General features: G+C 56.3%; 1 protein-coding gene across 7 annotated transcripts in view; it reads left to right on the top strand.

Annotated features, from left to right (window-relative positions):
- The first annotated feature begins 378 nt into the window (after positions 1-378).
- The window catches only part of BRF1 (BRF1 RNA polymerase III transcription initiation factor subunit), a 51,591-nt gene continuing 29,629 nt past the window's right edge, over positions 379-22,340 (top strand). Inside the window, exons 1-3 of one of the 7 annotated variants that reach the window (XM_044933338.1) lie at positions 380-847; positions 5,027-5,107; positions 17,797-17,970. In XM_044933338.1, coding sequence (XP_044789273.1) covers positions 664-847; positions 5,027-5,107; positions 17,797-17,970 — 439 coding nt within the window. In that variant the 5' untranslated portion in view covers positions 380-663. Of the gene's footprint in view, positions 848-3,094; positions 3,213-5,026; positions 5,108-17,796; positions 17,971-22,340 lie in introns of those variants that run through there. The other 6 variants (XM_025277463.2, XM_044933340.1, XM_044933342.1 and 3 more) reach the window with 6 other exon arrangements.

Here is a 22,340-nt window from a genome sequence, read left to right on the forward strand (position 1 = left end):
TGCCTGCCGTGGGAGAACAAGGGCGGCACGAGCGACTGTTACGAGGTGAAGCCTGCCGGCAGAGCGCGCGGGGGCGGGGTGCGGGGGCACCGGCAGGCGGAGGCCGGGCCTGCAGGCACTCGGGGTCCGGAGCACCCACAAGCGGAGGCCCGGCCTGTAGGTAGCGAGCCGGGCCCGCCGCCGGTTCTCCACCCTCGACCTGAGCCGACCAGTCTTGAGCGCCCCTTTCCAGGCCCCGCCCACCTCGAGCCACGCCCACGACCTGGGATTCGCCCGCCAGCCCACCATGCCCCGCCCACCGCCACCGGCGCCGGCCCAGGCCCCGCCTATGAGCAGTGGCCCCGCCCCGCCCCGCCCCGCCCCGCCCCCTTTCAGCCCGGCGCCCGCCGTTGCGGCCTGTGGGTCCGAGTCCCGGGCCCGGTGGCTGCGTTCCCAGCGCGGGGCGGCTGTTTCGAGTCCTCGGCCCAGGAGCCCGCGGCCGTCGCGCCCGGCACGGCCGCGGCGGGCGTCGTCGTCCCGGTACGCGCGCGGCGAATCTGCCGCTACGAATCGGCCGGCGCGGCGGCGGCGGCGGCGGCCTCGCGAGAGTCTGAGCGGCGCGGCGGCGGCGGCGGCGGCGGGCGGCCTGGAGCGCGCGCGGGCCGGGCCCCCGGAGCCGCCGGCATGACGGGCCGCGTGTGCCGCGGGTGCGGCGGCACCGACATCGAGCTGGACGCGGCGCGCGGCGATGCCGTGTGCACCGGTTGCGGCTCGGTGCTCGAGGACAACATCATCGTGTCCGAGGTGCAGTTCGTGGAGAACAGCGGCGGCGGCTCGTCGGCCGTGGGGCAGTTCGTGTCCCTGGACGGTGCGTCCCGGTGGGCGGCGGGGGGTCTCGGGGGGCCGGGGGCCTGGGACCGGGGACCGGGGACCGGGGGCGGCGGGGGCCGGGGGGCGGCGTGCAGGGGGCCGGGGGCGGGGGCGGGCCCCGGGGGCCGGGTCGGGCGGGAGCGGCTCGGTAACGGAGGGCGGCCCGGGCTCCAGTTGTGGTCCGCCCGCAGTCGCCTGGCCCCTCGGGGCCGGTTGTCGGGGGTCGAGGACGTCAGCCTCCCGCACCCCGCGCGGTGGTCGGCTCAGCCCCGCGGCTCCGGGGTAGGGATCTCCGCGCCTCGGGACTCAGTCGCCGCGCCCTGAGGACGGAGCTCCCCGACCCCCGGCTGGTTCTCCGGGGCCCGGAGCCACCCTTGGGGACCCGCTTCCGTCCCTCAGCCCGGGACCCCGGAGACTCGCCCGGGGCGCTGCGAGCAGCGGGGCCCCTTCCACTGCGAGTCCGAGGCGATCCTGAGAGAGCTGCGGGAACTTGGGGGTGGCTCCTGCCACGGACGCGGGTCACCCAGGACCGGATGGTAGCTGTGTGTTTAACGGGGTAACAAGCCTCCAAACTGACTTTCCAATGTGGCAACACCATTTTGCATTCTCATAAGCTGCTTACCCAGGACTTGGTGTTGCCTGTACCTTTACACGTGTTTTCCGTGTGTTCCTAGTGTGTTGTGGTGTCTCCTCTCCATGCTAATGCTCTCCCCTAGGGCACAGTGATGCTGAACAGCTGTGAATCCCCCTTGCTGAAATGTCTGCTCCGGTAGTTTTTTGCATAGTTTTTATACAGGTTGTTTTCTTACTGTTTTTATACAGGTTGAGTTTTGAGCGCTCTTTAAATATTGTAGTTACAAGTCCTTTGCTAGACAGGTTATTTGCAATTAAAAGCTTAAATTAGGTGCGGTCCCCTTTATTGATTTTTTTTTTCTTTTATTGTTGTTTAGTTGCTAAGCTGTGTCCTACTCTCTGGGACCCCATGGACTCCAGCATTCCAGGCTTTCCTGTCCTTCACTATCTCCCGGAATTTGCTCAAACTCATGTCCATTGAGTCGGTGATGCCATCCAACCAGCTCATCCTCTGTCGTCCCGTTCTCTTCCAGATTGTACTTTTTCTGTCATTCTAAGAAATTCCCTAAGCCCGAGACACACTGTTCTTCTAAGTTTTACTTTTTCATGTTTTATGTTTAGACTCATGACCATTTTGAGTTTAAGCCTCATATCAGGTGTGGTGTGCGGCTGAGGTTTGTTTTTTGCAGTGGATGTCCGGTTGCCCCAGCACTGTGTTGTTTTTCTTTTTGGCCACACGCCACCTGGCCAGGCACTGAACCTGGGCCTTGGCAGTGAAAGCCCAGAATCCTAACCACCAGGCCACCAGGGAACTCCCTCAGCACCATTTTTGGAAGGGCTGTTTCTATCCTGTGGTCCCCCTGAGGTCCGGGTGGAAGGGACCTGCTCCCAGGAAGTGGTTGAGTTCTGTCCTGGAGGCAGCTGGGTGAGAGGACCTTGGTTCTAAAACGTCTGCTGCTGCTGGGTCACCTCGCGTGCTCCGTGCTGGGTGGTTTCCACACTCAGACCTGCAGCTGTGATGAGAAGCTCTTTGGTTGAAAGACGTTTAGGCAGCCGCCCGGGTTAGCTGTTTCTTCACCAGCGTCCGAGGTCTGTGTCCATCCACAAGCCCATGTGTGGGCTCAGTGTGGACTTCCCAGGACCTTTCGGGTGCTCTAGAAGCTCAGGCTGAGGGGCCACTGGATTTCCCTTGTGTCCTGGAATTGCCCAGCTGGACCTCGTGTGGTCGTCCTCCCTTAAAAGGAGTCTCACAGCAGCGACAGAGACCCCTCACTTTGAATAGTGAGTACAGGCCTAGGAAGGGCTTGGCCTATCCGTGTTGGACGGGCCTGTGAGTGAACTGGAGGAGGGGCAGCGTGCTGCTTTTCTCTGTCTGCTCCTGGGGTGTTGTTGTTTCCGCTTGTCCTCCACGCTCAGAGTGGCTGAGCAGGGCCCCCAGTCTCCCCTCCACCCCTGCGGAGTCGCAAGGGTTGGGTCTTGGACCTTCTTGCCTTTGCAGACCCCAACCCCGAGGCGGTGCCCTGGGTGCAGTTACTGGCCATACCCATGCTGTCCACACGGGGGCGCTCTTGGCCCACCTGGGGTGATGGAAACTGCACCGCCTTCTACTTGATAGCTTTAGCTGGTTGTATCTTGTTTGTTACAGGATCTTGTTATAGAAAATATCAGATGTTTTTACTAGAGGGAACGGTGTGAAGGGCCTCTGAAGGACTAGCACAGCATGCACTGGTGGTTTTGGCCAGAGGTGGAGCTCAAACTTCCCTCCAGGCTTCAGGGGAGCCCAGCCCGTGGTGAGTGGTCTGAGATTTGCTGAACAAGCACTTTTCACACCTTCCACCACTGCTCTCCATGTGTGTCTGCTGTGACCACGTCCCGGGGCTGGTGTCTGTCCCCCACGCCTCCCCTCCCCTGCTGGCCCGGCCCAGGGAGGCTCCTTCCTTGCCAGAACTCAGGCTCTGTGCCTCCTCGGCACACAGGGGACTGAGGCTACACACAGGCACCTTGGAGAGCACCAGTGGTGTGTGTGTGAGTGTGTGCGAGTGTGAGGGAGTGTGTGCGAGTGTGCCTGAGTGTGTGCGAGTGTGCCTGGGGAGAGCGAGTCAGGAGCCAGCTTCCGGAGCACATGCGGCAGGGCAGCCCCAGGACGGGCGCTGGGGGCATTGGAGAGACGGCGGGGCTGGGGAGGACAGCCTGCTGGAGAGGGGGTCGGGGGAGAGCTGGAGGGGAGGGGAGGGGAGGGGCGGGGCGGGGCAGCCTTCAGGCCTTGCCAGGCATTGAACACTCACCCAAACCACTTCCACACTGATCCGGCAGCATCTCTGTGCGGTCCGTGCTGGTCGCCGGGTCTGTCGAGGCAGGCAGGCCAGGGGAGGTGGCTGGGAGGGAGGCCCCCAGAGTCCGTGCTCCTGGAACCTGGGGCTTCAGCGGGTTTAGACTGCTTCCCTGTCTGTCCTCGAATGCAGAATTCTTGTAACAGTTTTATTTAAGACACAGACTCATTTCAGTTAAAACAAAACGGTGATGCTTTTTCCCTTCTTCTGAAATAAAAGTTGGGCAGCACTGGGATACCGCACCAGGCCTCAGTGTGGTGCCCCTGGGCAGGCGTCTGCTGCGGCGGCCCCTGTGCCCAACAGATGGCAGATGCCACAGCCGCAGGTGAGCCGAAGGCCAGCCTGTCCTCCTGCTGCCTGCATTTGTGGCCGCCCAGGGATGACCCAGGCGAGCCTGACGGCCCCAGGACTTGGGCCATGCGTTTTCCTGGGGGCCTCCTCTCAGATCTCAGAGATCTGGCTCCTCCACTTCCTGACACGTGAGCCTCCACGTGGTCCTCCCACAGGCCCCGTGGCTGACGGTGTGCGGTCCTGCCCCCTGACTTGAGTGTCTAGTGCTGTGGCCTGTGCTTTGTGACAGGCATGCTGGACTCCGGTCAGGCAGCTCCTCCCGCCCCACTGCTGCGCTCGGGCGTCCAGGCCCTCCCTTTGGCGTGGGGCTCATTTGAGGATCACGCTTCAGGGCTGGGGCTTGTTAAGTCTAGTGAACCATTGGATGTCCACCTGGCTGTCTCCAGAGGAGGCTATCAGGGCAGAAGTCCAGCCCTGAAGCCCTGTGGAGCAGAGTATCTGAGACTTCCTGGGGTGGCTTGGAGTTGGTGGGAGATTCAAGGCGGAGTGCTCTTGAGTGCAGCCGCGGCTATGTTCTGGGAGCAGGGTCCTTAGATTACTGCTGCGGGTGGGCGGGCGGGCATGCGCAGGTGCCTCTTGCAGACCTCCAGCCCCACGGACAAGGCTCCCCCTCCAGGAGCCCGCAGCCCCCTCCCCCTGAGATGGCTGTGGTAACCATGAGAGGGGCCGGCCCAGGGCTGCAGGGCCGAGTGAGGGGCCGGACCTGCCCTGCAGCCTGGGGAGGCGGGTGCTGTGTGACGGTCTCCTCTGGGCTCCAGGGCAGGGCAGAGGAGGCGGTGGGGTGGGGGTCACTCACTGCGGACTCCTGGTCTGCGTGCTGACCCCTCTGAGTTCTTGCTCTGGAAACACCAGAGGCAACGAAAAACTCTGTTGCCACGGATCTCTGCTGGGCTTTGGCTCACCCGTCTGATCTGTGTTTCTAGGTGCTGGCAAAGCCCCAACGCTGGGTGGCGGCTTCCACGTGAGCCTGGGAAAGGAGTCGCGAGCACAAACCCTGCAGAACGGTATTTTCCTGCGGGGGCTGCAGGGGTGGGTGGGCTCCCAGGCGGGACAGGGTGCGGGGCGGAGGGCGAGCGTGGCGGCCTGCAGCGACCAGCGCGCCTCCCGGGAGGAACTGTTCGAGGCGGCCCCACCCCAGCCGTCGGGCCTGTGCCGGGCACCCTGGGCTTGCTGCAGTCACTGTGGGGCTGCTCTGCGCGCCCTCGGGACCCAGTGGGCCCGTGCCTTCCGAAGCCAGTCAGTCTCAGTGAGCACAGAAATGACGTGGGGGCAGCAGTTTGACCTGCAGTGTGACCACTTTCGTTGTGTTTTGTGAGAGTGCCAGCCCGCAACAGATGGGAGAAGTGTCTGTTCTAAGCTTGGCCTGTTTTTAATTGGGTTTTTTGTCTTCTTATTAAGTGGTAAAAGTTCTTTATGTGCTCCATACATAAGTCTTTCATCAGTTCTATGATTTGCAAAAAGCGTTCACCCATTCTGTGGGTTGATGGCGAACTGTGAAGCACAAAGGGTTTAAATTTGAAGATGTGCGGTCTGTCCACTCCTCTGCCGCCTGTGCGTTTGTGTCGTTAGTAAGAAAGATTGCCTGGTTCAGTCCAAGTAGCAGAGGTGTATAAAGCTGGTGTTTCCGTCCGAGTTTTGTGATTTTAGTTCTCAGGCTGAGGTTTTGGTCACCTTGAGTTAGTATTTGCGTCTGGTGTTCAGGTAAGTGCCCACCTGCACTCTTCTGCATGTGGGTACCCATTTCCCAGCGCCACTGCTGAGGAGGCTACTCCTCCGTGGCGCCCTTGTCGGGAGGCAGCGACCGGCAGGGGTTTGGGCTCTCGCCTCCGCCCTGCAGGCTCATGTCAGCCTTTTGCTGGTTGCATCTTAGTAGCACGTTCTGAAGTCAGGAAGTTTGACTCCTCCCAATTTGTTCTTCATTTTTAACACTGTTTTGTTGCCTGTTCTGAGTCCCTTGAATTTACAGACGAGTTTTAGGTTGCGTTTGTCAGTTTCTGCAAACAGCCCACTGAGAATTGGACAGAGACCAGTGGGCTCTGCTGAGGAGTCTGGGGACGGGGACCAGTGGCCTCTGTCGATGAGTCTGGGGACGGGGACTAGTGGCATCTGAAGATGAGTCTGGGGACAGGACCAGTGGCCTCTGTCGATGAGTCTGGGGACGGGGACCAGTGGTGTCTGAAGATGAGTCTGGGGATGGGACCAGTGGCCTCTGTCGATGAGTCTGGGGACGGGGAGCAGTGGCCTCTGAAGATGAGTCCGGGGATGGGGATGGTGCTCTGTTAACAAGGCGGAGTCTCCTCACCCCTGGTGCAGAGTGCCTTTCTATTGGTTTAGGTCTTCCTTAACTTGTTCAAACAATTATTGTGGTTTTCAAAGTATAAGTTTTTCATCTTTGTTAATTTATTTTAAATATTTCGTCCTTTTGATGCTATTATAAATGAAATTGCTTTCTTTATTTCATTTTTTGATTGTTTGTTGCCAGTGTATAGAATATGATAGATATTTGTGTGTTGATCTTGTATCCTGCAACCCTTGAAAATCCCATTTAATAGTTTTTTAATGGATTTCTGAGAATCTTCTATATATGAGGTCATGTCATCTGAAAATCGATATAGCCTTGCTTTACTGTCTAGTCTAGGCACCGTTTAAATTTCTTCCGACAGTGCTGTCTAGAACCTCCAGCCCCACACCGTGTGCAGGTGTCTCGGTGCTGATTTGAGGGGATGCACCATGCTCTCACAGCTGGGCACGATGTTGGCTGTTGTCGCTCAGGCAGGGCACCCTGCTGGGGCGCCTCAGGCCTCTGTGAGCACCCTCTCAGGGACGTGCTGGCACCCGAGTGCCTCCCAACGGGACGTGTTGCCAGGCTTCGCAGCCCTCACCTGCACTCTGGGTGAGGTGGAGCATCCTTCCTTGCAGCCTGGTCTCCTTGTCCGTGGCTCTCGAGGACCCGCCTGGCTGCCCACTGCTGCTGTGGATGGTGGCGGCCAGCACACCCTCGGCCAGCCGCTCCCCAGTCCAGCAGCGCTTGACAACTGTGCTGTTGACTACCGAGAGGGCAGGTGGTGGGCTTCTAATTATGACTCACATCAGAATGTGTTAGGTTTTCCGGTGAGCTTTTCCCTCTGACCCCATGGATTGTTAGTGTTGTTGAGTCTTTTCTTATATCCAGCTTGATTCTTCTGTGTTTAGAGACAATATTCTGCAGGATTTCGGTCTTCTGAATGCTTTGACTTCATGGCCCAACATCTGTCTGCTCAGTTACAGTCAGTTTGGACACGTGAAAAGAACGTGTCTCTGCAGGAGCTGCGGTGCGTGTGCACGCCACTGGGGCCAGGCTTCCCCCAGGGCTCGCTGCTCCTGGCTCTGCCTGTCTGCCTGTTGCTGCAGGAGCGTATTAAAGTCTCCATGGTGGCTGTGGGTTTGCCCCTTTCTACCCATGGTTTTGTTGGTCTTTCACTTTGCCTGCATAGACTATGTGTATACAAATTTCAGGCACACACCTTTATTTATTTATTTAGGCCACATCGCGTGGCTTGAAGGATCTTAGTCCTCTGACCAGGGATTGAACCCGGACCATGGTGTTGGAGGACTTCCCAGGTGGTGCTAGTGGTAAAGAACCCACCTGCCGATTCAGGAAACATGAGATATGGGTTCGAGCTCTGGGTTGGGAAGATCCCCTGGAGGAGGGCATGGCAACCCACTCCAGTATCCTTGCCTGGAGGATGGCATGGACAGAGGAGCCTGGCGGGCTACAGTCCGTGGGGCCACACAGCGTTGGACTGAGTTAGCACGCACGGTGTTGGAAGCCTGCAGTCCTGTGTCTTTAGGGGGCTCCCTGGTGCTTCCAGAGCAGAGTTCTTCTGTGGGCGGCCCGCAGTGCTTGGGCCTCCTCCCAGCCCCGCCGCTGTCCTCTAGGTGGTACTGTCCTATAATCCTTCTTCTCTGCGCCCACCTTTAAGATCATCTGCATGTGAAGAACTTTATTCCCGGTAGAGAATGGATCTATTTCCAAAAGCCCAAAACAGGTTGTCCATTGGACCCAAATCAGTTGTAAAGAGTAGCATTCATGCAGATGTATTCATGGAAATAAAATGGTAAACCAGCGATACAGAGAGAAATACCCCATCTGATTTTAAACACGGCTTAGTTTAAGAAGTCAAAGCGGAGCTTTCGGGCTGCTGGGAACGGGGTCAGCGCAGTCTGAGGCTGCGCAAGCCCGCTTGGTGGTCGCCCTCGCCCCTTCCCCGGGGCTCCTGCCCGGGTCAGCGCCCAGCACCCGGGGAGGGGCGGGCTCTGCCTCCGCCCGGCCGGTCCCCCTCTGGCGTCAGCATCCTGTCCCTGCTGGACGGGGCTGTGGGGGCCGAGGGTGGCTGTGAGCTCCAGCCCCGACTCTGCTGCTCTTGTCCAGACCGGCTTCTTCCCGGCGGCCCCTCAGCGCGCCCGCCGTGTGCCGGCCTTGCCTGTCCCCGGAGACTTCCTGTGCTTTTTCCTTTGTCCTGGTGAGTTTATGCTGATTGTATGTCCTTGCTGTCATCTTCTGTCGCTTTTGGAGGAGAGATACAGGCAGATTCTGTGTGTGTCCCGGACATTCTCTAAGAAACATAGATGCGTCGGGGCCGCGTGTGTGGCCGCAGGCCTGCGCACCGACCAGGGTGGAGCGCGCTGCTTGCGCTGCAGGGAGCTCCCTGCTGTCGGTTAGCTTTACTCTTGTTTCATGCTGTGTGTTCATCTTTTTAAACAGCGTTTACGGCTGTTTGCTGACTTAATCGTGCGTGTCTTTCTCGGTCTGTTGGGCACCTCCTCCAGGCCCAGGTCTTTCCCCCACGGTCCTCCTCGTGGCTGGTTACCCCCTTCTCTCCACCGCAGCTGCTCTGTCCTCCCATGGGGGTGTCCTGCACTCGCTTCCTGCCACCTGCCCCCAGCCTACTGGGTTGGGTTGGAATCTATGGATTTACCTTCAGTTACTATTTATGTTCAGTTTTGGGTGCCTTTCTTAGAAAACAAGAGAGAATTGGAGGAGAAACAGACTGTCTGGGTTGTAGTCCAGCTCACTCGGGGTCCACACTTCCCGCCCCCGCCCCGGAGGCCGGTGCCCCAGGCCCCTCTCGTGGGCTTGCCTCTGGCTTCGCTGGAAACATGCTGAGCCCCAGCTGAGGTGTGGCTCAGCGGGAGAGAAGCCCTGCACCCCCGCCTTCCCTGCGGGAGCCTGGCAGGGCTGGGGTGGGTGCCCACGGAGGGTGGGCCAAGGTGTGCTGGGCAGCCAGCACGGGGATGCAGTCCCGTCTGACTCACCGTCTCCCTGTTTGTTTCTTAACTTGGACCTTTGGGTTTTCTCTCTCTCCTTGGAATTCTCAAATGCCTCTAGGCTGGAGCTTTTGTTACTGACCTGATGAACCCTTTCACGTGGGAGACATTTCTCAGGGGAAGTTTTACTGTGTTCTTTCTGTTTGTCTGTTTCTCTTGGCGTAACGTATGTAAAACGCATAACTGTACCAGCCTGGAGAACGCCGGGTTAGTGTGGGTGACTTACGGTCTGAGCACACAGCATGGTCCAGCGTGTTTCTTGGGCCCCAGAAGTCTCCCTCCCGTTGATCAGTTTACCTGGTTTTTCTGCTCAGACAATTGGCATCGCACAGCGTCCTTCGTGTGTGTCTCAGCAGTCTGTCTGCTTGCAGGGTTTCATCTGTGAACGTGCCGCGTCCTCTTCCTGCCGCGGACACTTGGCGGTCCTTGCGGCTGCCGTGTATGTTCCCGTGGACTCGTCTCTCGGGACGGCGCTGCAGGTGGGGTCCTGGAGCATACGGCGTGCGTGTGGGTCTGCAGTGGACGTGTCGGCCCCTGCGCTTACTGGCCTTCCTGGGGGGTGCATAGCACTCAGGGACCTTGCTCTGCTCTCCCTGGTGAGCAGTGAGATTGGCTGCTTTTGCTTGGTCCTCTCTGAGCTGCCTGTTGCATCTTTTGTACAAGTTTTTTTTTTTTAACTGAGTTATCATTTTCTTACTGATTTGTAAACTTCATTATAAATTTGGAATTCAAGTCTCCTGATGCATGTACGTATTTTGAGTCTTTTCTCCCAGTAGATGGCTTTTCACTTTCTTAATGTCTTCTGATGAACAGAAATTTCTTAATTTTAACAGAGTCCCAATACATCCGTTTTTATAGTTAGGGGTTTTTGTGACCTAAGATCTTAATTCTTGGGACTTCCCTGATGGCCCAACGGCTAAGTCTCCAGGCTCCCAGTGCAGGGGACCTGGGTTCGATCCTTCGTCACAGAACTAGGATCCCACGTGCTGCTACCAAGATTGGACGCAGCCAAATAAAAAATGATAAAATTTTAAAAGACCTTATTTCTTGTCTATCCTAGGGTCTGAAGATACTCTTCTGTGTTTTCACTTAGCAGCTTTATTGTCGTATATTTTGCATTTAAGTTTGTGATCTGCCTCAAATCAATTTTTTATATATGGTATGAAGCAGAGGTTGAGGTTTGCATTTTTCAAATTTATTATTTCTTTGTTGAAGTATAGTTGGTTTACAATGTTGTGCCAATCTCTGCTCTATAGAGTGTGATTCAGAACATTCTCCCGTTCTGTATAGAGTGTGATTCAGTACATTCTCCCGTTCTGTATAGAGCGTGATTCAGTACATTCTCCCGTTCTGTATAGAGCGTGATTCAGTACATTCTCCCGTTCTGTATAGAGTGTGATTCAGTACATTCTCCCGTTCTGTATAGAGCGTGATTCAGTACATTCTCCCGTTCTGTATAGAGTGTGATTCAGTACATTCTCCCGTTCTGTGTAGAGTGTGATTCAGTACATTCTCCCATTCTGTAGGTTGCTTTTTTTTTTATGGTTTCCTTTGCTGTGCAAAAGGTTTTAACTTTGATTGGGTCCCATTTGTGTATTTTTATTTCTATTGCCTTGGGAGACTGACCTAAGAGAACACTGGTGAGATTGTGGTTTTTTGCAGGACGTGAGGATGTGTTCTGACGTCATTGATTGACACGTGAGTGTCCAGCTTTCCCAGCACCACTTGCAGAAGAGACCGTCCTTTTCGCATTTTATATTCTTGCCTCCTTAGTTGAAGACTAACTGCTCATGAGTGTGTGGGTTTATTTCTGGGCCCTCCATTCTGTCCATTGATCTGTGACTCTGTTTTTGCAGCAGCCCACACCGTTTTGGTTACTGTAGCTTCGTCATATTGTCTGAAGTCTGGAGAGAGAGTCATGCCTCCCACACTGCCCCACCCCCCCGCCCCACCCCCCACCCCGCCTTGGGATTGCTTTCGCAATTCTGGGTCTTTTATGATTCCTTATAAAATTTTGTATTATTTGTTCTAGTTCTGTGAAAAATGTCATGGGTGTTTTCATAGGGATTGCATTGAATCTGTGGATTGCTTTAGATGTTGCCATTTTAACAATATTCTTCCAATCCAGAAGCATAAGATATCTTCCCATTTCTTTGAATCGTCTTTAATTTACTTTATTAATGTTTTATAATTCCGAATATATAAGTCTTTCACCACCTTAGCCAGGTTTATTCCCAGGTATATATATTTGGTGCTATTTTAAAAGATATTGGTTTTCTTTACATTCCCTTTCTGATATTTCATTGTTAGTGTGAAGAAATGCAACTGATATTTGAATGTTAGTATTGTATCCTGCTACTTTCCTAAACTCACTTAGATCTAGTAGCTTTTGTGTGGGGCCCTTAGGGTTTTCTGTTAGCATATTTGTATCATGTCATCTGTATATAGTGAGTGTTACCTTTTACCTTCCAATTTGAATACTTTTACTTCTTTTTCTTGTCTGATTGCTGTGGCTAAAACTTAAATACTGTGATGATAGACGTGGTGGGAGTGGGTATCCTTGTCTTGTTCGAGATTTTAGTAGGAAGGCTCTTAGCTTTTCACCAGTGAGTATTATATAGGCTGTGGGTTTTCATAAATGGCCTTTATTATGTTGGGATATGTTCCCGCTGTTCCCCCTTTGGTAACAATTTTTTATCATGAATGAATATTGACTTTTGTCAAATGCTTTTTCTGCATCTACTGAGATAATCACGTGGTTTTGACTTTTCTTTTGTTAATGTGGTTTATTGCATCGATGGGTCTGCAAGCATTGAGCTGTGTGATCTCTTATCTGTGTGGTTGAATTTGGTTTGCTAATATTTTGTTGAGAATTTTTGCATCTGTATTCACAGATGCTGGCCTGTGGTTTTCTTGTTTGGTGTCAGGGTGATGCCGGCTGCACAGAACGTCTCTGGGAATGTTCCCCACTCTTCAGTCTTTGGATGAGTTTCAGACAAGTCAGTATAGTGAGTTCTTTTTTGTATGTTTGGTAGAATTCACCTGTGCAGCCATCTGGTCCTGGACTTGTGTTTATAGGGAGGGTTTGTTTGTTTGTTTGTTTTACAGATTTTGTTTCAGTTCCCTTGATGGAGTCTGTTCACATCATCTGTTTCTTGATTCAGTTTTGGCGGGCTGTGTGTTTCTGGACAGTGGCTCCTCTCTCCTCGGCTGTCGGCTCTGCCGGCATCCGCTTGTGCGTGGCGCTCTCCTGCTCCCTGTACTTCTGCAGTGTCAGGTAAGAGTGCTCCTGTTTCATTTCTTATTTCATCTGTCCGGCTTCTCTTTTCCTCTTGGTGAGCCCAGCCAACGGTTTGCCAGTTTTGTTTACTTTTTGAAACCAAGACTCATCTCCTGGTTTTATTGATTTTTTTTTTCTATTTTTTAAAAATGTCTATTTTATTTATTTCCTTTCTTCTTCCTTCAGGTTTTATTGTTCTTTTTCTGTTTTAGGTAGTAGGTTAGGTTGTTTACTCGGGATTTTTCTTGTTTTTTAATGAAGGCCTCCATCCCTATGAACTTGCCTCTTAGAGTTGCTTTCGCTGCATCCCATAGATTTTGTGTTCGATCCCTGGATCAGGAAGATCCCCTGGAGAACAAAATGGCAACCCACTCTGGTATTCTTACCCAGGAAATCCCATGCACATAGGAGCTCGGCAGGCTGCTGGCCGTGAGGTCACAGAGTCGGGCGCGACTCTGCGACGAGCAGGTTTTGCGGTCTGTGCGTCTCACGGCGTTCGCAGCTGTTCAGTCTCCATGTAGTTGCGTTCTCTCATTTCTTTTCTTGTGATTGAGTCCCAGTTTCATGCCATTGTACTCAGAGAAGATGCTGGAAACAGTCTCCACACGCTACGTTTGTGGAGGTTGGTTTTGTGCCCTAGTACATGGTTAGTCTGGGAGAACATTCCTTGTGTGCTTGAAAAGAATGTGTATTATGGGTTTTTTTTGGATGTAATGTCAGGAGCATATCAAGTCTCACTGTTCTATGGTATCATTTAGGGTCTCTGTTACTTCACTGATTCTCTGGAAGATCTGTCCATTGGTTTCAGTGGAGTGTTAAAGTCTTCTACTATTATTGTGTTCCCCTCAGTTGCTCCTTTACATCTGTTCAGTTCAGTCCATCAGTCATGTCTGACTCTTTGCAACCCCATGGACTGCAGCATGCAAGGCCTCCCTGTCCATCACCAGCTCCGGGAGTTTACTCAAACTCATGTCCACTGAGTTGGTGATTCTGTCTAACCATCCCATCTTACCCTTTGCCGCCCCCTTCTCCTCCTGCCCTCAGTCTTTCCCAGCATTGGGATCTTTTCCAGTGAGTCAGCTCTTTGCATCAAGTGGCCACAGTATTGGAGCTTCAGCTTCAGCTTCAGCATCAGTCCTTCCAATGAATATTCAGGACTGCTTTCCTTTAGGATTGACTGGTTTAATTAATCTCTTTGCAGTCCAAGGGACTGTCAAGAATCTTCTCTAGAACCACAATTTGAAAGCATCAATTCTTTGGTGCTTAGCCTTCTTTATGGTCCAAATCTTATTTCTGTACATGACTACTGGAAAAACCATAGCTTTAACTATGCAGATCTTTGTCAGCAAAGTGATATGATACCTCTGCCTTTTAATACGTTGCCTACATTTGTCATAGCTTTCCTTCCAAGGAGCAGGTGTTGTAATTTCATGGGTACAGTCACCGTCCACAGTGATTTCGGAGCCCAAGAAAATAAAATCTGTCGCTGTTCCACTTTTTCACCTTCTGTTTGCCATGAAGTGATGGGACTGGATGCCATGATCTTAGTTTTTCTAATACTGAGTTTTAAGCCAGCTTTTTCACTTTCTTCTTTCACTTTCATAAAGAGGTTCTTTAGTTCTGCTTCACTTTTTGCCATTTAGAGTGGTATCATCTGCATATCTGAGGTTGTTAATATTTCTCCCGGCAATCTTGATTCCAGCTTGTGAGTCACCCAGCCTGGCATTTCCATGATGTGCTCTGTGTATAAGATAGACAAGCAGGGTGACAGTATGCAGCCTTGCCACACTCCTTTCTCAGCTTTGAGCTAGTCTGTTGTTCAGTGTCTGGCTCTAACTGTTGCTTCTTGACTTGCATACAGGCTTCTCAGGAGGCTGGTCAGGTGGTCTGGTGTTCCCATCTCGTGAAGAATTTTCCACAGTGTGTTGTGATCCACACAAAGGCTCTAGCATAGTCAGTGAAGCAGAAGCAGATGTTCTTCTGGAATTCCCTTGCTTTTTCTATGATCCAGCAGATGTTGGCGGTTTGACCTCTGGCTCCTCTGCCTTTTCTAGACCCGACTTGCGTGTCCGCATGACTCTAGTCTCCGGAATCCGTCAGGCAGTGTTGTCCCTTTCCTGTCGGTTCCGTCAGGTTTTATTTGCTATGATTTGAATCTATGGTATTAAGTCCATACTGTTGTCAGTCTTCAAGTAAACCAGCCAGCTCTCTCATCAGCAAAGCAAGTGTACTGGGAGCGGCAGAGGACATGCTGTGGCCGGCTGGCCGTGGGCGGGTCCCACAGGCAGCAGGGAGGCGCCTCACGGGGCAGACGGGAGGAGGAGGCTGGGCGCTTTGGGGGCCTTTGAGGACGGCGAGGGTCGGGGGGCGGCTGCTTCCCCTTGGCCGGGCTCCCTTCCTCGTTGCGCAGCCAGTGCCTTCTTGCCCTGGGTGTAAAGTGAGCGTGCATGAGGCGTATGCGGGAGAGCGCTGCTGCGGGGCTCCGCCTCATCCCCCGCGGCTCCCCTGCTCATTTGCACGCTTGGTGGGACTGTTAGCTCTTTCTGTGGTGTCGTCTGTCCTAATCACAGGCCCTCTTCATCTGGGTGATCCTTTGTGCCTGGACGTCTGCCTGTCTGGCCAGCTGCATGCCTCCCTCTGGGGCCTGCCCCCTGGAAGCCGCCCTTCTCCTCTGGGGGCGGCCCTTCCTCCAGCTCCTAGCTCTCTTTTTAAATCTTCACCTGTGCCCACTCTGTGGTTTGGTTATTTCTGAGTTTTTACAAAATGTTCAGTGACCACATTTTTAACTTTTCAAGGACTGTCTTTGATCGCAGCCTATTCATACTTTCCTGTGTGTTGGCGTCTTTCCAGTACTTTGAGATTATCATGGACTTGGGACGCTCTCCTCTCTGAGCAGTGTGCCTGTGGAGCCTGGTGCTTCTTCCTCTCTCTCCACATTGGCGTTTTCTACACAGGTTGGGTGATTCTCCGTTGTTGGTTCATGTTTATATGAATGTGGGTCTTAAACTGACCTCTTTACACCTGTAGCCCACCCAGGGCACCCATTGGCTTCTTGGTGGCCCTGGTTCTGCTCGCAGGCGTGGTTTCCCATGTGCTGCCACGTGGGACGGGTGTGGCATGCTCGTGCACCCCGACTTGGGTGCTGCACAGGCCCGGCCGGCACTGTGAAGGTCCTCCACGCGAGAGGAGGCTTCTGGGCTGAGCCCTGTCGCATCAGGGCTCCGCTTCTTAAGCGCCGGGTCAGACCCCCCCTGCATGCCCCGGGGCGCTGGCCGGTCCTCACGCTGTGTCCATGTTTGTGCTCTTTGCCGTCTCCATGCTTCTGGGAGGATGCTGCTCGGGTGCCGTCTTGAAGGGAGAGGCAGGCCTTAGTTTCACAAAATGTCAAAAGTTTGAAGACATCGATGTGCTAGTGAGTTGACTTTCTGCATTCCTGTATTATTCTTAGGAGAGTAAGCTGTGGTTGGTTAATTGGGAGTCTGTTTTGCGTGTTTGCATTTGCTGATACCTTTGTGCTTTTAAAGATTGCACACACGCCTGTGTCATGTGATTTGTTCAGAATGCCGATTGTGCTTCCCGATGTGCGTGAATTAAAAACTCACTTGGGGGGCTGGGAGTAACTTCTCATGGCTACAGGGCTTCTTTTTTGGGTGATGGAATGTACCAAAGTGGTAATGGTCGAACAACTTTTGTGAATATACTAACCACTCCATGGGACAACTTAAGTGGGTAATTTTTATAGTATGTGAACTCTAGAGCAATGAAGATGTGATAAGATAACTTGCTGCTATAATTTCAAGCCCCCCCACCCAACTTCTGGGGGACCCTGGCCCGTGGTGTGTGGGGCTGAGCTGGGTCCCGGGCTCTGTGAGCACCCTCTGGAAAGGACCTTCCTCTCCGTGTTAGCGGAGCCCCCGTGAACACCGAGGAGCTGGTGTGGTGCGAGCCTCCGGCCTGAGGGTCTCTCATCACCCACTCTGTCTGCCCGGAGGCTGGCTGGGCTGCGGGGCAGTCCGTGCTTAGCCACCTGACATCCTGGCGCAAGCGCTATAATGGGCAGCAGCGACCCGCCCTCCTCTCTCTGCAGATGGTCAGGATGTTGGTTGTGCCCTGGCCTCGGCTCTGGGACCGTGACCATGATCCTGCCTCACTTCAGCCTGACCAGAGGCCTCGGAGCTGCGTGGCTCCGGGCAGGCTGTGTTGGAGGTCGAGGGGGCAGGGCAGGGCCACAGGGGCCAGGGCACTCACGGGACATGCCGACTGCTGGGTACCAGCCCGCATGCCTGTTCCCCTGGGCGCTAGCTCGCTGGGTACCTCCCTTTGACCAGGGGTCAGTCTGAGCCCACAGTCCTTGGCACAGGGGCAGCGGAATCGGCTCCTAGCTCTTTGTGGAGGAAGCACAGGCCACTGGCGCAGTGTAGAGTGGTCTTTGCTAGAGGAGAGCAGGTCCGGGGGCGGGAGGACGCTGGGCGGGCTGCATGCGCCCCAGCCCCTGGCTCCTGTGAGGCTCGCCGGTTGCACAGGCCATGTCCGCCTCCCCCTCAGTGCCCCTGCGGCCTGCTCCCATGGCTCCCAGGAGGGCCGTGCTCTGGGCAGAGGTGTGCGTGCAGACTTGGTCCTTGACCGGCCTGTGCACACCAGCCTGCGCGGAGGCTGGTGTGGGGCCTGTGGGGAAGGCTGGGTGGGCACGGGCGGCAGGGCCTGGCACGCTCAGGCACGGGAGGGGCCTTTGCGGTGGAGCATGTGGACTCGGGGCCCATGGTCAGTGTTCAGCGCCAGGCGGCCGGCTTACCCACAGCCCTTCCCAGACTCACTGAGCGCGGGGCCTTGGGAAGGGCTCTGCTCCCAGGCTGACCTGACCCACTCCACCCTGGAGGAGGGCGCCTCGGGGCACGTGGCGCTGGAGGGAACTCGCACCCCGCGTCCACACATATGATTTTACTGGAACCCCTGTGAAAACAGAACGTTTTGCAGAGCGTGAAAGGAAACGAGTAAACCTCGGCTCTTCTGCCTTAAGCTGCCGAGGCAGTCACACGACGCAGACATGTTGACGAGCGGCCGGCTCACCTGTTGGGATCCGCGGTAACATGTCGTGTTGTGTCCTAGGGAGGCGTCAGATCCACCACCTGGGGAACCAGCTGCAGCTGAACCAGCACTGCCTGGACACCGCGTTCAACTTCTTCAAGATGGCCGTGAGCAAGCACCTGACCCGGGGCCGGAGGACGGCGCACGTGGTGGCGGCCTGCCTCTACCTGGTGTGCCGCACAGAGGGCACCCCGCGTATCCTTCGCTGCCCGGCCTCCCGGCGCCTGCTGGGCCTCCCTCTGCTCGTGGGCTCCCCCGTCCTCAGTGCCTGTGTTTGCTGGGACGCCTCGGGAGGAACCAGCTGGAGGGTTAGGTGAGGCGCACAGGCTGAGGGGCGGGGCCGCTGGGTGCCTCGGCCCGCCGCCCCGAGGGCCCTGCAGCGTCCCCCTGCACGGGGTCGGCTGTGGCCAGGCCGGTTCCAGGGCCCAGTGGGCGGCTGCGCAGGCCTGCTGGGCTCACCCCCTCCTGGCCCCGTGGCTTCTCGGAGGGGACGCTGTGCGGCCTCCCTGTGCCTGGACGGCGGGCTCGTCGTGGGCACGGGCCTGCCCATCACGTCTCCATGAGGACGTCCTCTGGGGCTCTGTGCCTGTGTGCTCCCGCGTGTCTCGTGTCTCCTTTCCTGTCCCGCCGGGCCCCTCGCCTCTCCCGCGTGGATCGTACTGCTGGCCCCGTGTCCTCCCACGGCTTCTGGGAGCGGGTGCCGTGAGCATCTGACTGCTTGCGGTCTTTCTTCTGCGTGTTGGGGACAGCCTGGCAGGATTCTGGGGGGCACGTTGGCCTCGTCTCTGCTCACCTGCTGCCCCGCTGACTTGTCTTCTGGTCTCTTCTTTCCCGTTGTCCACTTACTTACCTTTTTCTCTGGGACAGTTTATCTCCCAGCCGGGCCTCCGCCTCTGCTTTCCTGGTGGGAGCTGGGGCAGTGGTGTGTCCTGGGGCCCTTCCTGGGGCGCGGCCCCCCGCGTCGCCTGTAGGAGCTGTGGCCGCTCTGTCCCTCCTCGCAGAGGAGCCTTCCCTGCGGGTAGGTGGCCTGGCTGCGGCCCGGCCCTGAGCTGGGAATGCGCGAGGGGCCCTGGAGACTGCGTGGGGGGGCGACCCTCAGGATCAGAGCCTCTCGTTAGAATGTCTTTGAATCTTGGGGGTTTATCACTTCAGCATCAAAGAACCCTTGTTGTTTGAAAGGATGAAGCTCTGCGCCCAGAGGCCCACGAGGTGGCGCAGTGGAGCTCGGCCGAGGTCTCCCGCGCAGTCGGCCCGACCCGCCTCCTGAGCGCGCCCCGCCCTCCTCCCCGGTGGGGGCGGAGCAGGCGCCGCTGCGGGAGCAGCGGCAATCCCGGTCCCCGGGTTGTGGGGGTCGGGGAGCGCGAGCCCCCCAGCCGCCCGCCTCCTGCTCACTGCCCTGGCCCAGGAGCGGAGCCTGGTGGCCCGCAGAGGATGGACCAGAGGCCCCTGCACCTGGGAGCGCTGCCGGGCGGAGGGGCTGCACTGAGCCCATGCTGTGGGGGGCCCTGAACCCAAACTGTGCAGACGGGCCAACCAGAGGCTGAGAGCTGAGCGCGGCTGCCAGGGCCGGGGATGCTGACCGAGGTTGGGGAGGGGTGATGGATTGCAGCCCTGTAAATAGACTGCACTGTGTGGGGCAGCACTTCAGCCCCTCTGCCGGCCCTTGGTCCCCTCGGGAGGGCCGTTTTGGGGGCGGCCAGAGGGCACAGGTGTGGCCAGCACTCCGGGCCCCATCCTCCGGCCGGTGTCCTGGCGCTCTGGACAGGCCTTGGCTCCCTGCCCCTGCGGCCCCGCTGCCCTGCAGCCGCCCACTCTGCCCTGCCTGGCGCGGCCGCCTTGTCTTCCAGGCGAATTCCAAGCCCCTAGAACATATTCGAAGGCTTCCCTCTCCTCTCCTCGCCCCAGACTGCCCTCCACGCTCCCCTCACTCCCTCTCTCTGACCTGCTTTCTAGACCATCTGTCCTTGGGTGGGCATGTTTGGCAGAAACTTCAGGCTCTAAGGGGCTTCGCTGGTAGCTTAGCTGGTAAAGAATCCCCCTGCAATGCAGGAGACCCCAGTTTGATTCCTGAGTCAGGACGATCCCCTGGAGAAGGGATAGGCTGCCCACTCCAGTGTTCTGGCCTGGAGAATGCCGTGTTACGGTGTCGTCCGTGGGGTCGCAAAGAGTCAGACGTGACTGGGCGGCTTTCACTCGCTCTCCCGTCCAGGCTGTGAGCGGACACCACGTCCCCGGCCCAGGTGACCCGGCCACTGTCTCCCACAGCTGCGTGTCCGACGCTAGCGCGGCTTTTGTGACGCACGTCCACAGGAGGTGTGTAGTCCTTGGTGTTTACTGGGCTCCAGCTGAGCGGCCAGCAGGCCTGTGTGTGAGCAGGTGAGCCCAGTGCCTTCAGTCCCGAGGCTGCTGACCCGTCCCCCCACCTCGGCCTTTAGACCTTCTCCCCCAGGCTTCCGACCCCGGGTCTTGCTCAGGGGGCTTCCAATCTGCAGACTTGGGGTGGGGTTCTTCCACGCTGAGCCTCTGCCCTCCCTAGGCTCCCCAGGATCTTCTGTCTCGGAGGACAGTCCCGTGATGACCCGGTTCTCCCCAGCCCACCACTGCCTGCTTCCCTCTGCCGGCCCCCCACCCCTCAACCACTTGCCTCCCCAAGGACAACCAAAGAATTTAAAAGATTTTAAATAACTTGAGTTTTAGGGCAGCAGCAAAGCTGAGAGGAGAGTGTGTAGACTTGCCAAACCCCTGTCCACACACGCGCACAGCCTCCCCGGTGTGGACGGCCCCCACCAAGTCAGTCGTTTGCCCCCAGTGGTGAGCCCATCGTGACACCTCACTGCCTCGCAGGCTGCGTGGTCTCCGCCGGTGCTCACGTCCTGTGGATTCGGCAGACACACAGTGGCGTGTGTCTCTCATCCTGGCGTCACACAGAGAGAGGGCAGTCAAGACAAGGCCACGGTGGCTGGCGAGCATTTGTCAGGAGGCGCTCGGCATGCGGAGCTGCAGGTTGAGCTGAGAGGAGGGCACGGCCCCGTGCTTGCCGCCCCAGGGCCTTGGCACTCAGACCTGCTGCTCAGCGTGTCCTGTCTGCCCACGTCCAGTGATGCCGAGTGGGGCCGCTCCATGGGGTCCAGCAGGCACGCCCTGGGCTGTGTCGGCTGGAAAAAAGCCTCCCCTCCTGCTGCTTTCTGCCTCCTGGCAGCGTCTTTTTCACCTCCCGAGCAGGGACTGACCCTGGGCCGTGGCAGTGACCGTGTGGAGTCCTGACCGCTGAGCTCGCAGGGAGGTCCCTGGGCTTCATCTTTTGTAAACAGACCTCTCGATTCCAATGACATCCCATCTGTCCATCCTGTCCTTGATGAATGGTTTGTGTTCCGTTGAAGAGAGCTTTGCCCCAGTCCTGGAAGTACTCCCTTCTGGAAGCGCTTGGTTTTGCATTTCCCGCTGGAGTTGAGGACCTCTGGTCCCATGTTTGCTGTGAGGAGAGGGTCAGAGTTTGCTGCTTCCCCGGGCGTCCAGTCAGAGTGCCATCTGCTGCAGGCCGGCCCTCCCCGCATACAGTGCTGGCACCATTTCCAGCTCATGTGGGGTCTGTCGCTGACCTCTCGGACCCTTTGTGTGGGTCTGTTGGTGCCAAGACTTTCCATGGCAGGTTTATGACCCGTCTCAGAACCTGCAGTGCGAGACCTTGAAGCCCAGCTGCTGTCCTGCCTTGGAGGCGTCTGGCTGTGTGCGGTGGTTTCTCTGTACACATTTTTGAATCAGATCGTACATTTCTGTGGGTAAAAAAGAAAAGAAAACAACTTCTGGGATTCCGATTGGGGTTTGTGAATCAACTTGGGTGACGCTGACATTCACGGACAGCAGCAACTCTCCCAGTGAACGCCCCTTGTCTCCTGCGGGCGTTCTCCGCTTTGTCGTTCTTGAGGAGGAGGCCTTAACTTTTGTTCGTTAGAGTTATTTCTCGGTATTTGCGTGTTGAGCTAAGGTAAACAGTATCTTTTGCTCCCGGTGTACAGAAGTATAGTGGTATGTTGAAAATACAGAATTCAGTGACGAATCTTGGCGTTGAACTTGGGGAGCGTGCTCAGCTGTGTCTGCCGCTGCCGCAGTCTCCGCCGGTGGCTCAGCTGCCAGGCCCGCCTCGGTGCCCCGTGGCGTAAGGCGTGAGGGGGCATCCCCTCCTCCGGAGCCGTTTCCAGCGCTTTGCTGCAGACGCCTGCTCTGGGCTTCCTGTCGATGCCTTTATCAGATACCAGGCTGGGCGTCTCCTTTTTCCTGGTCACTGAGAGCTCTTATTGTGAAGGGCGCTGGCTCGTCTGTGTATTCATTGGTGTGCGCATCATGTGCTGTAATCTTTCCGCTCAATCTGCACTGAGGTGAAGTACACTGATTTTTACTTTTCGGCCGTGCCTCGCGGCGTTCGGGATCTTAGCTCCCTCCCAGCTTTGCTCAGTTGTGCTTTGCAAGGCCTTTGTCCGGTTGTGACTTCCGAGACCAGAGCACCGGAACCGGGTCACCCTTGACGCCCCGTTTCTCTCCGTCTGCGGCCTTGTGGCGGCCCCTCT

Source organism: Bubalus bubalis, chromosome 20 (assembly GCF_019923935.1).
Source record: "Bubalus bubalis isolate 160015118507 breed Murrah chromosome 20, NDDB_SH_1, whole genome shotgun sequence".
NCBI classification, from domain to species: domain Eukaryota; kingdom Metazoa; phylum Chordata; class Mammalia; order Artiodactyla; family Bovidae; genus Bubalus; species Bubalus bubalis.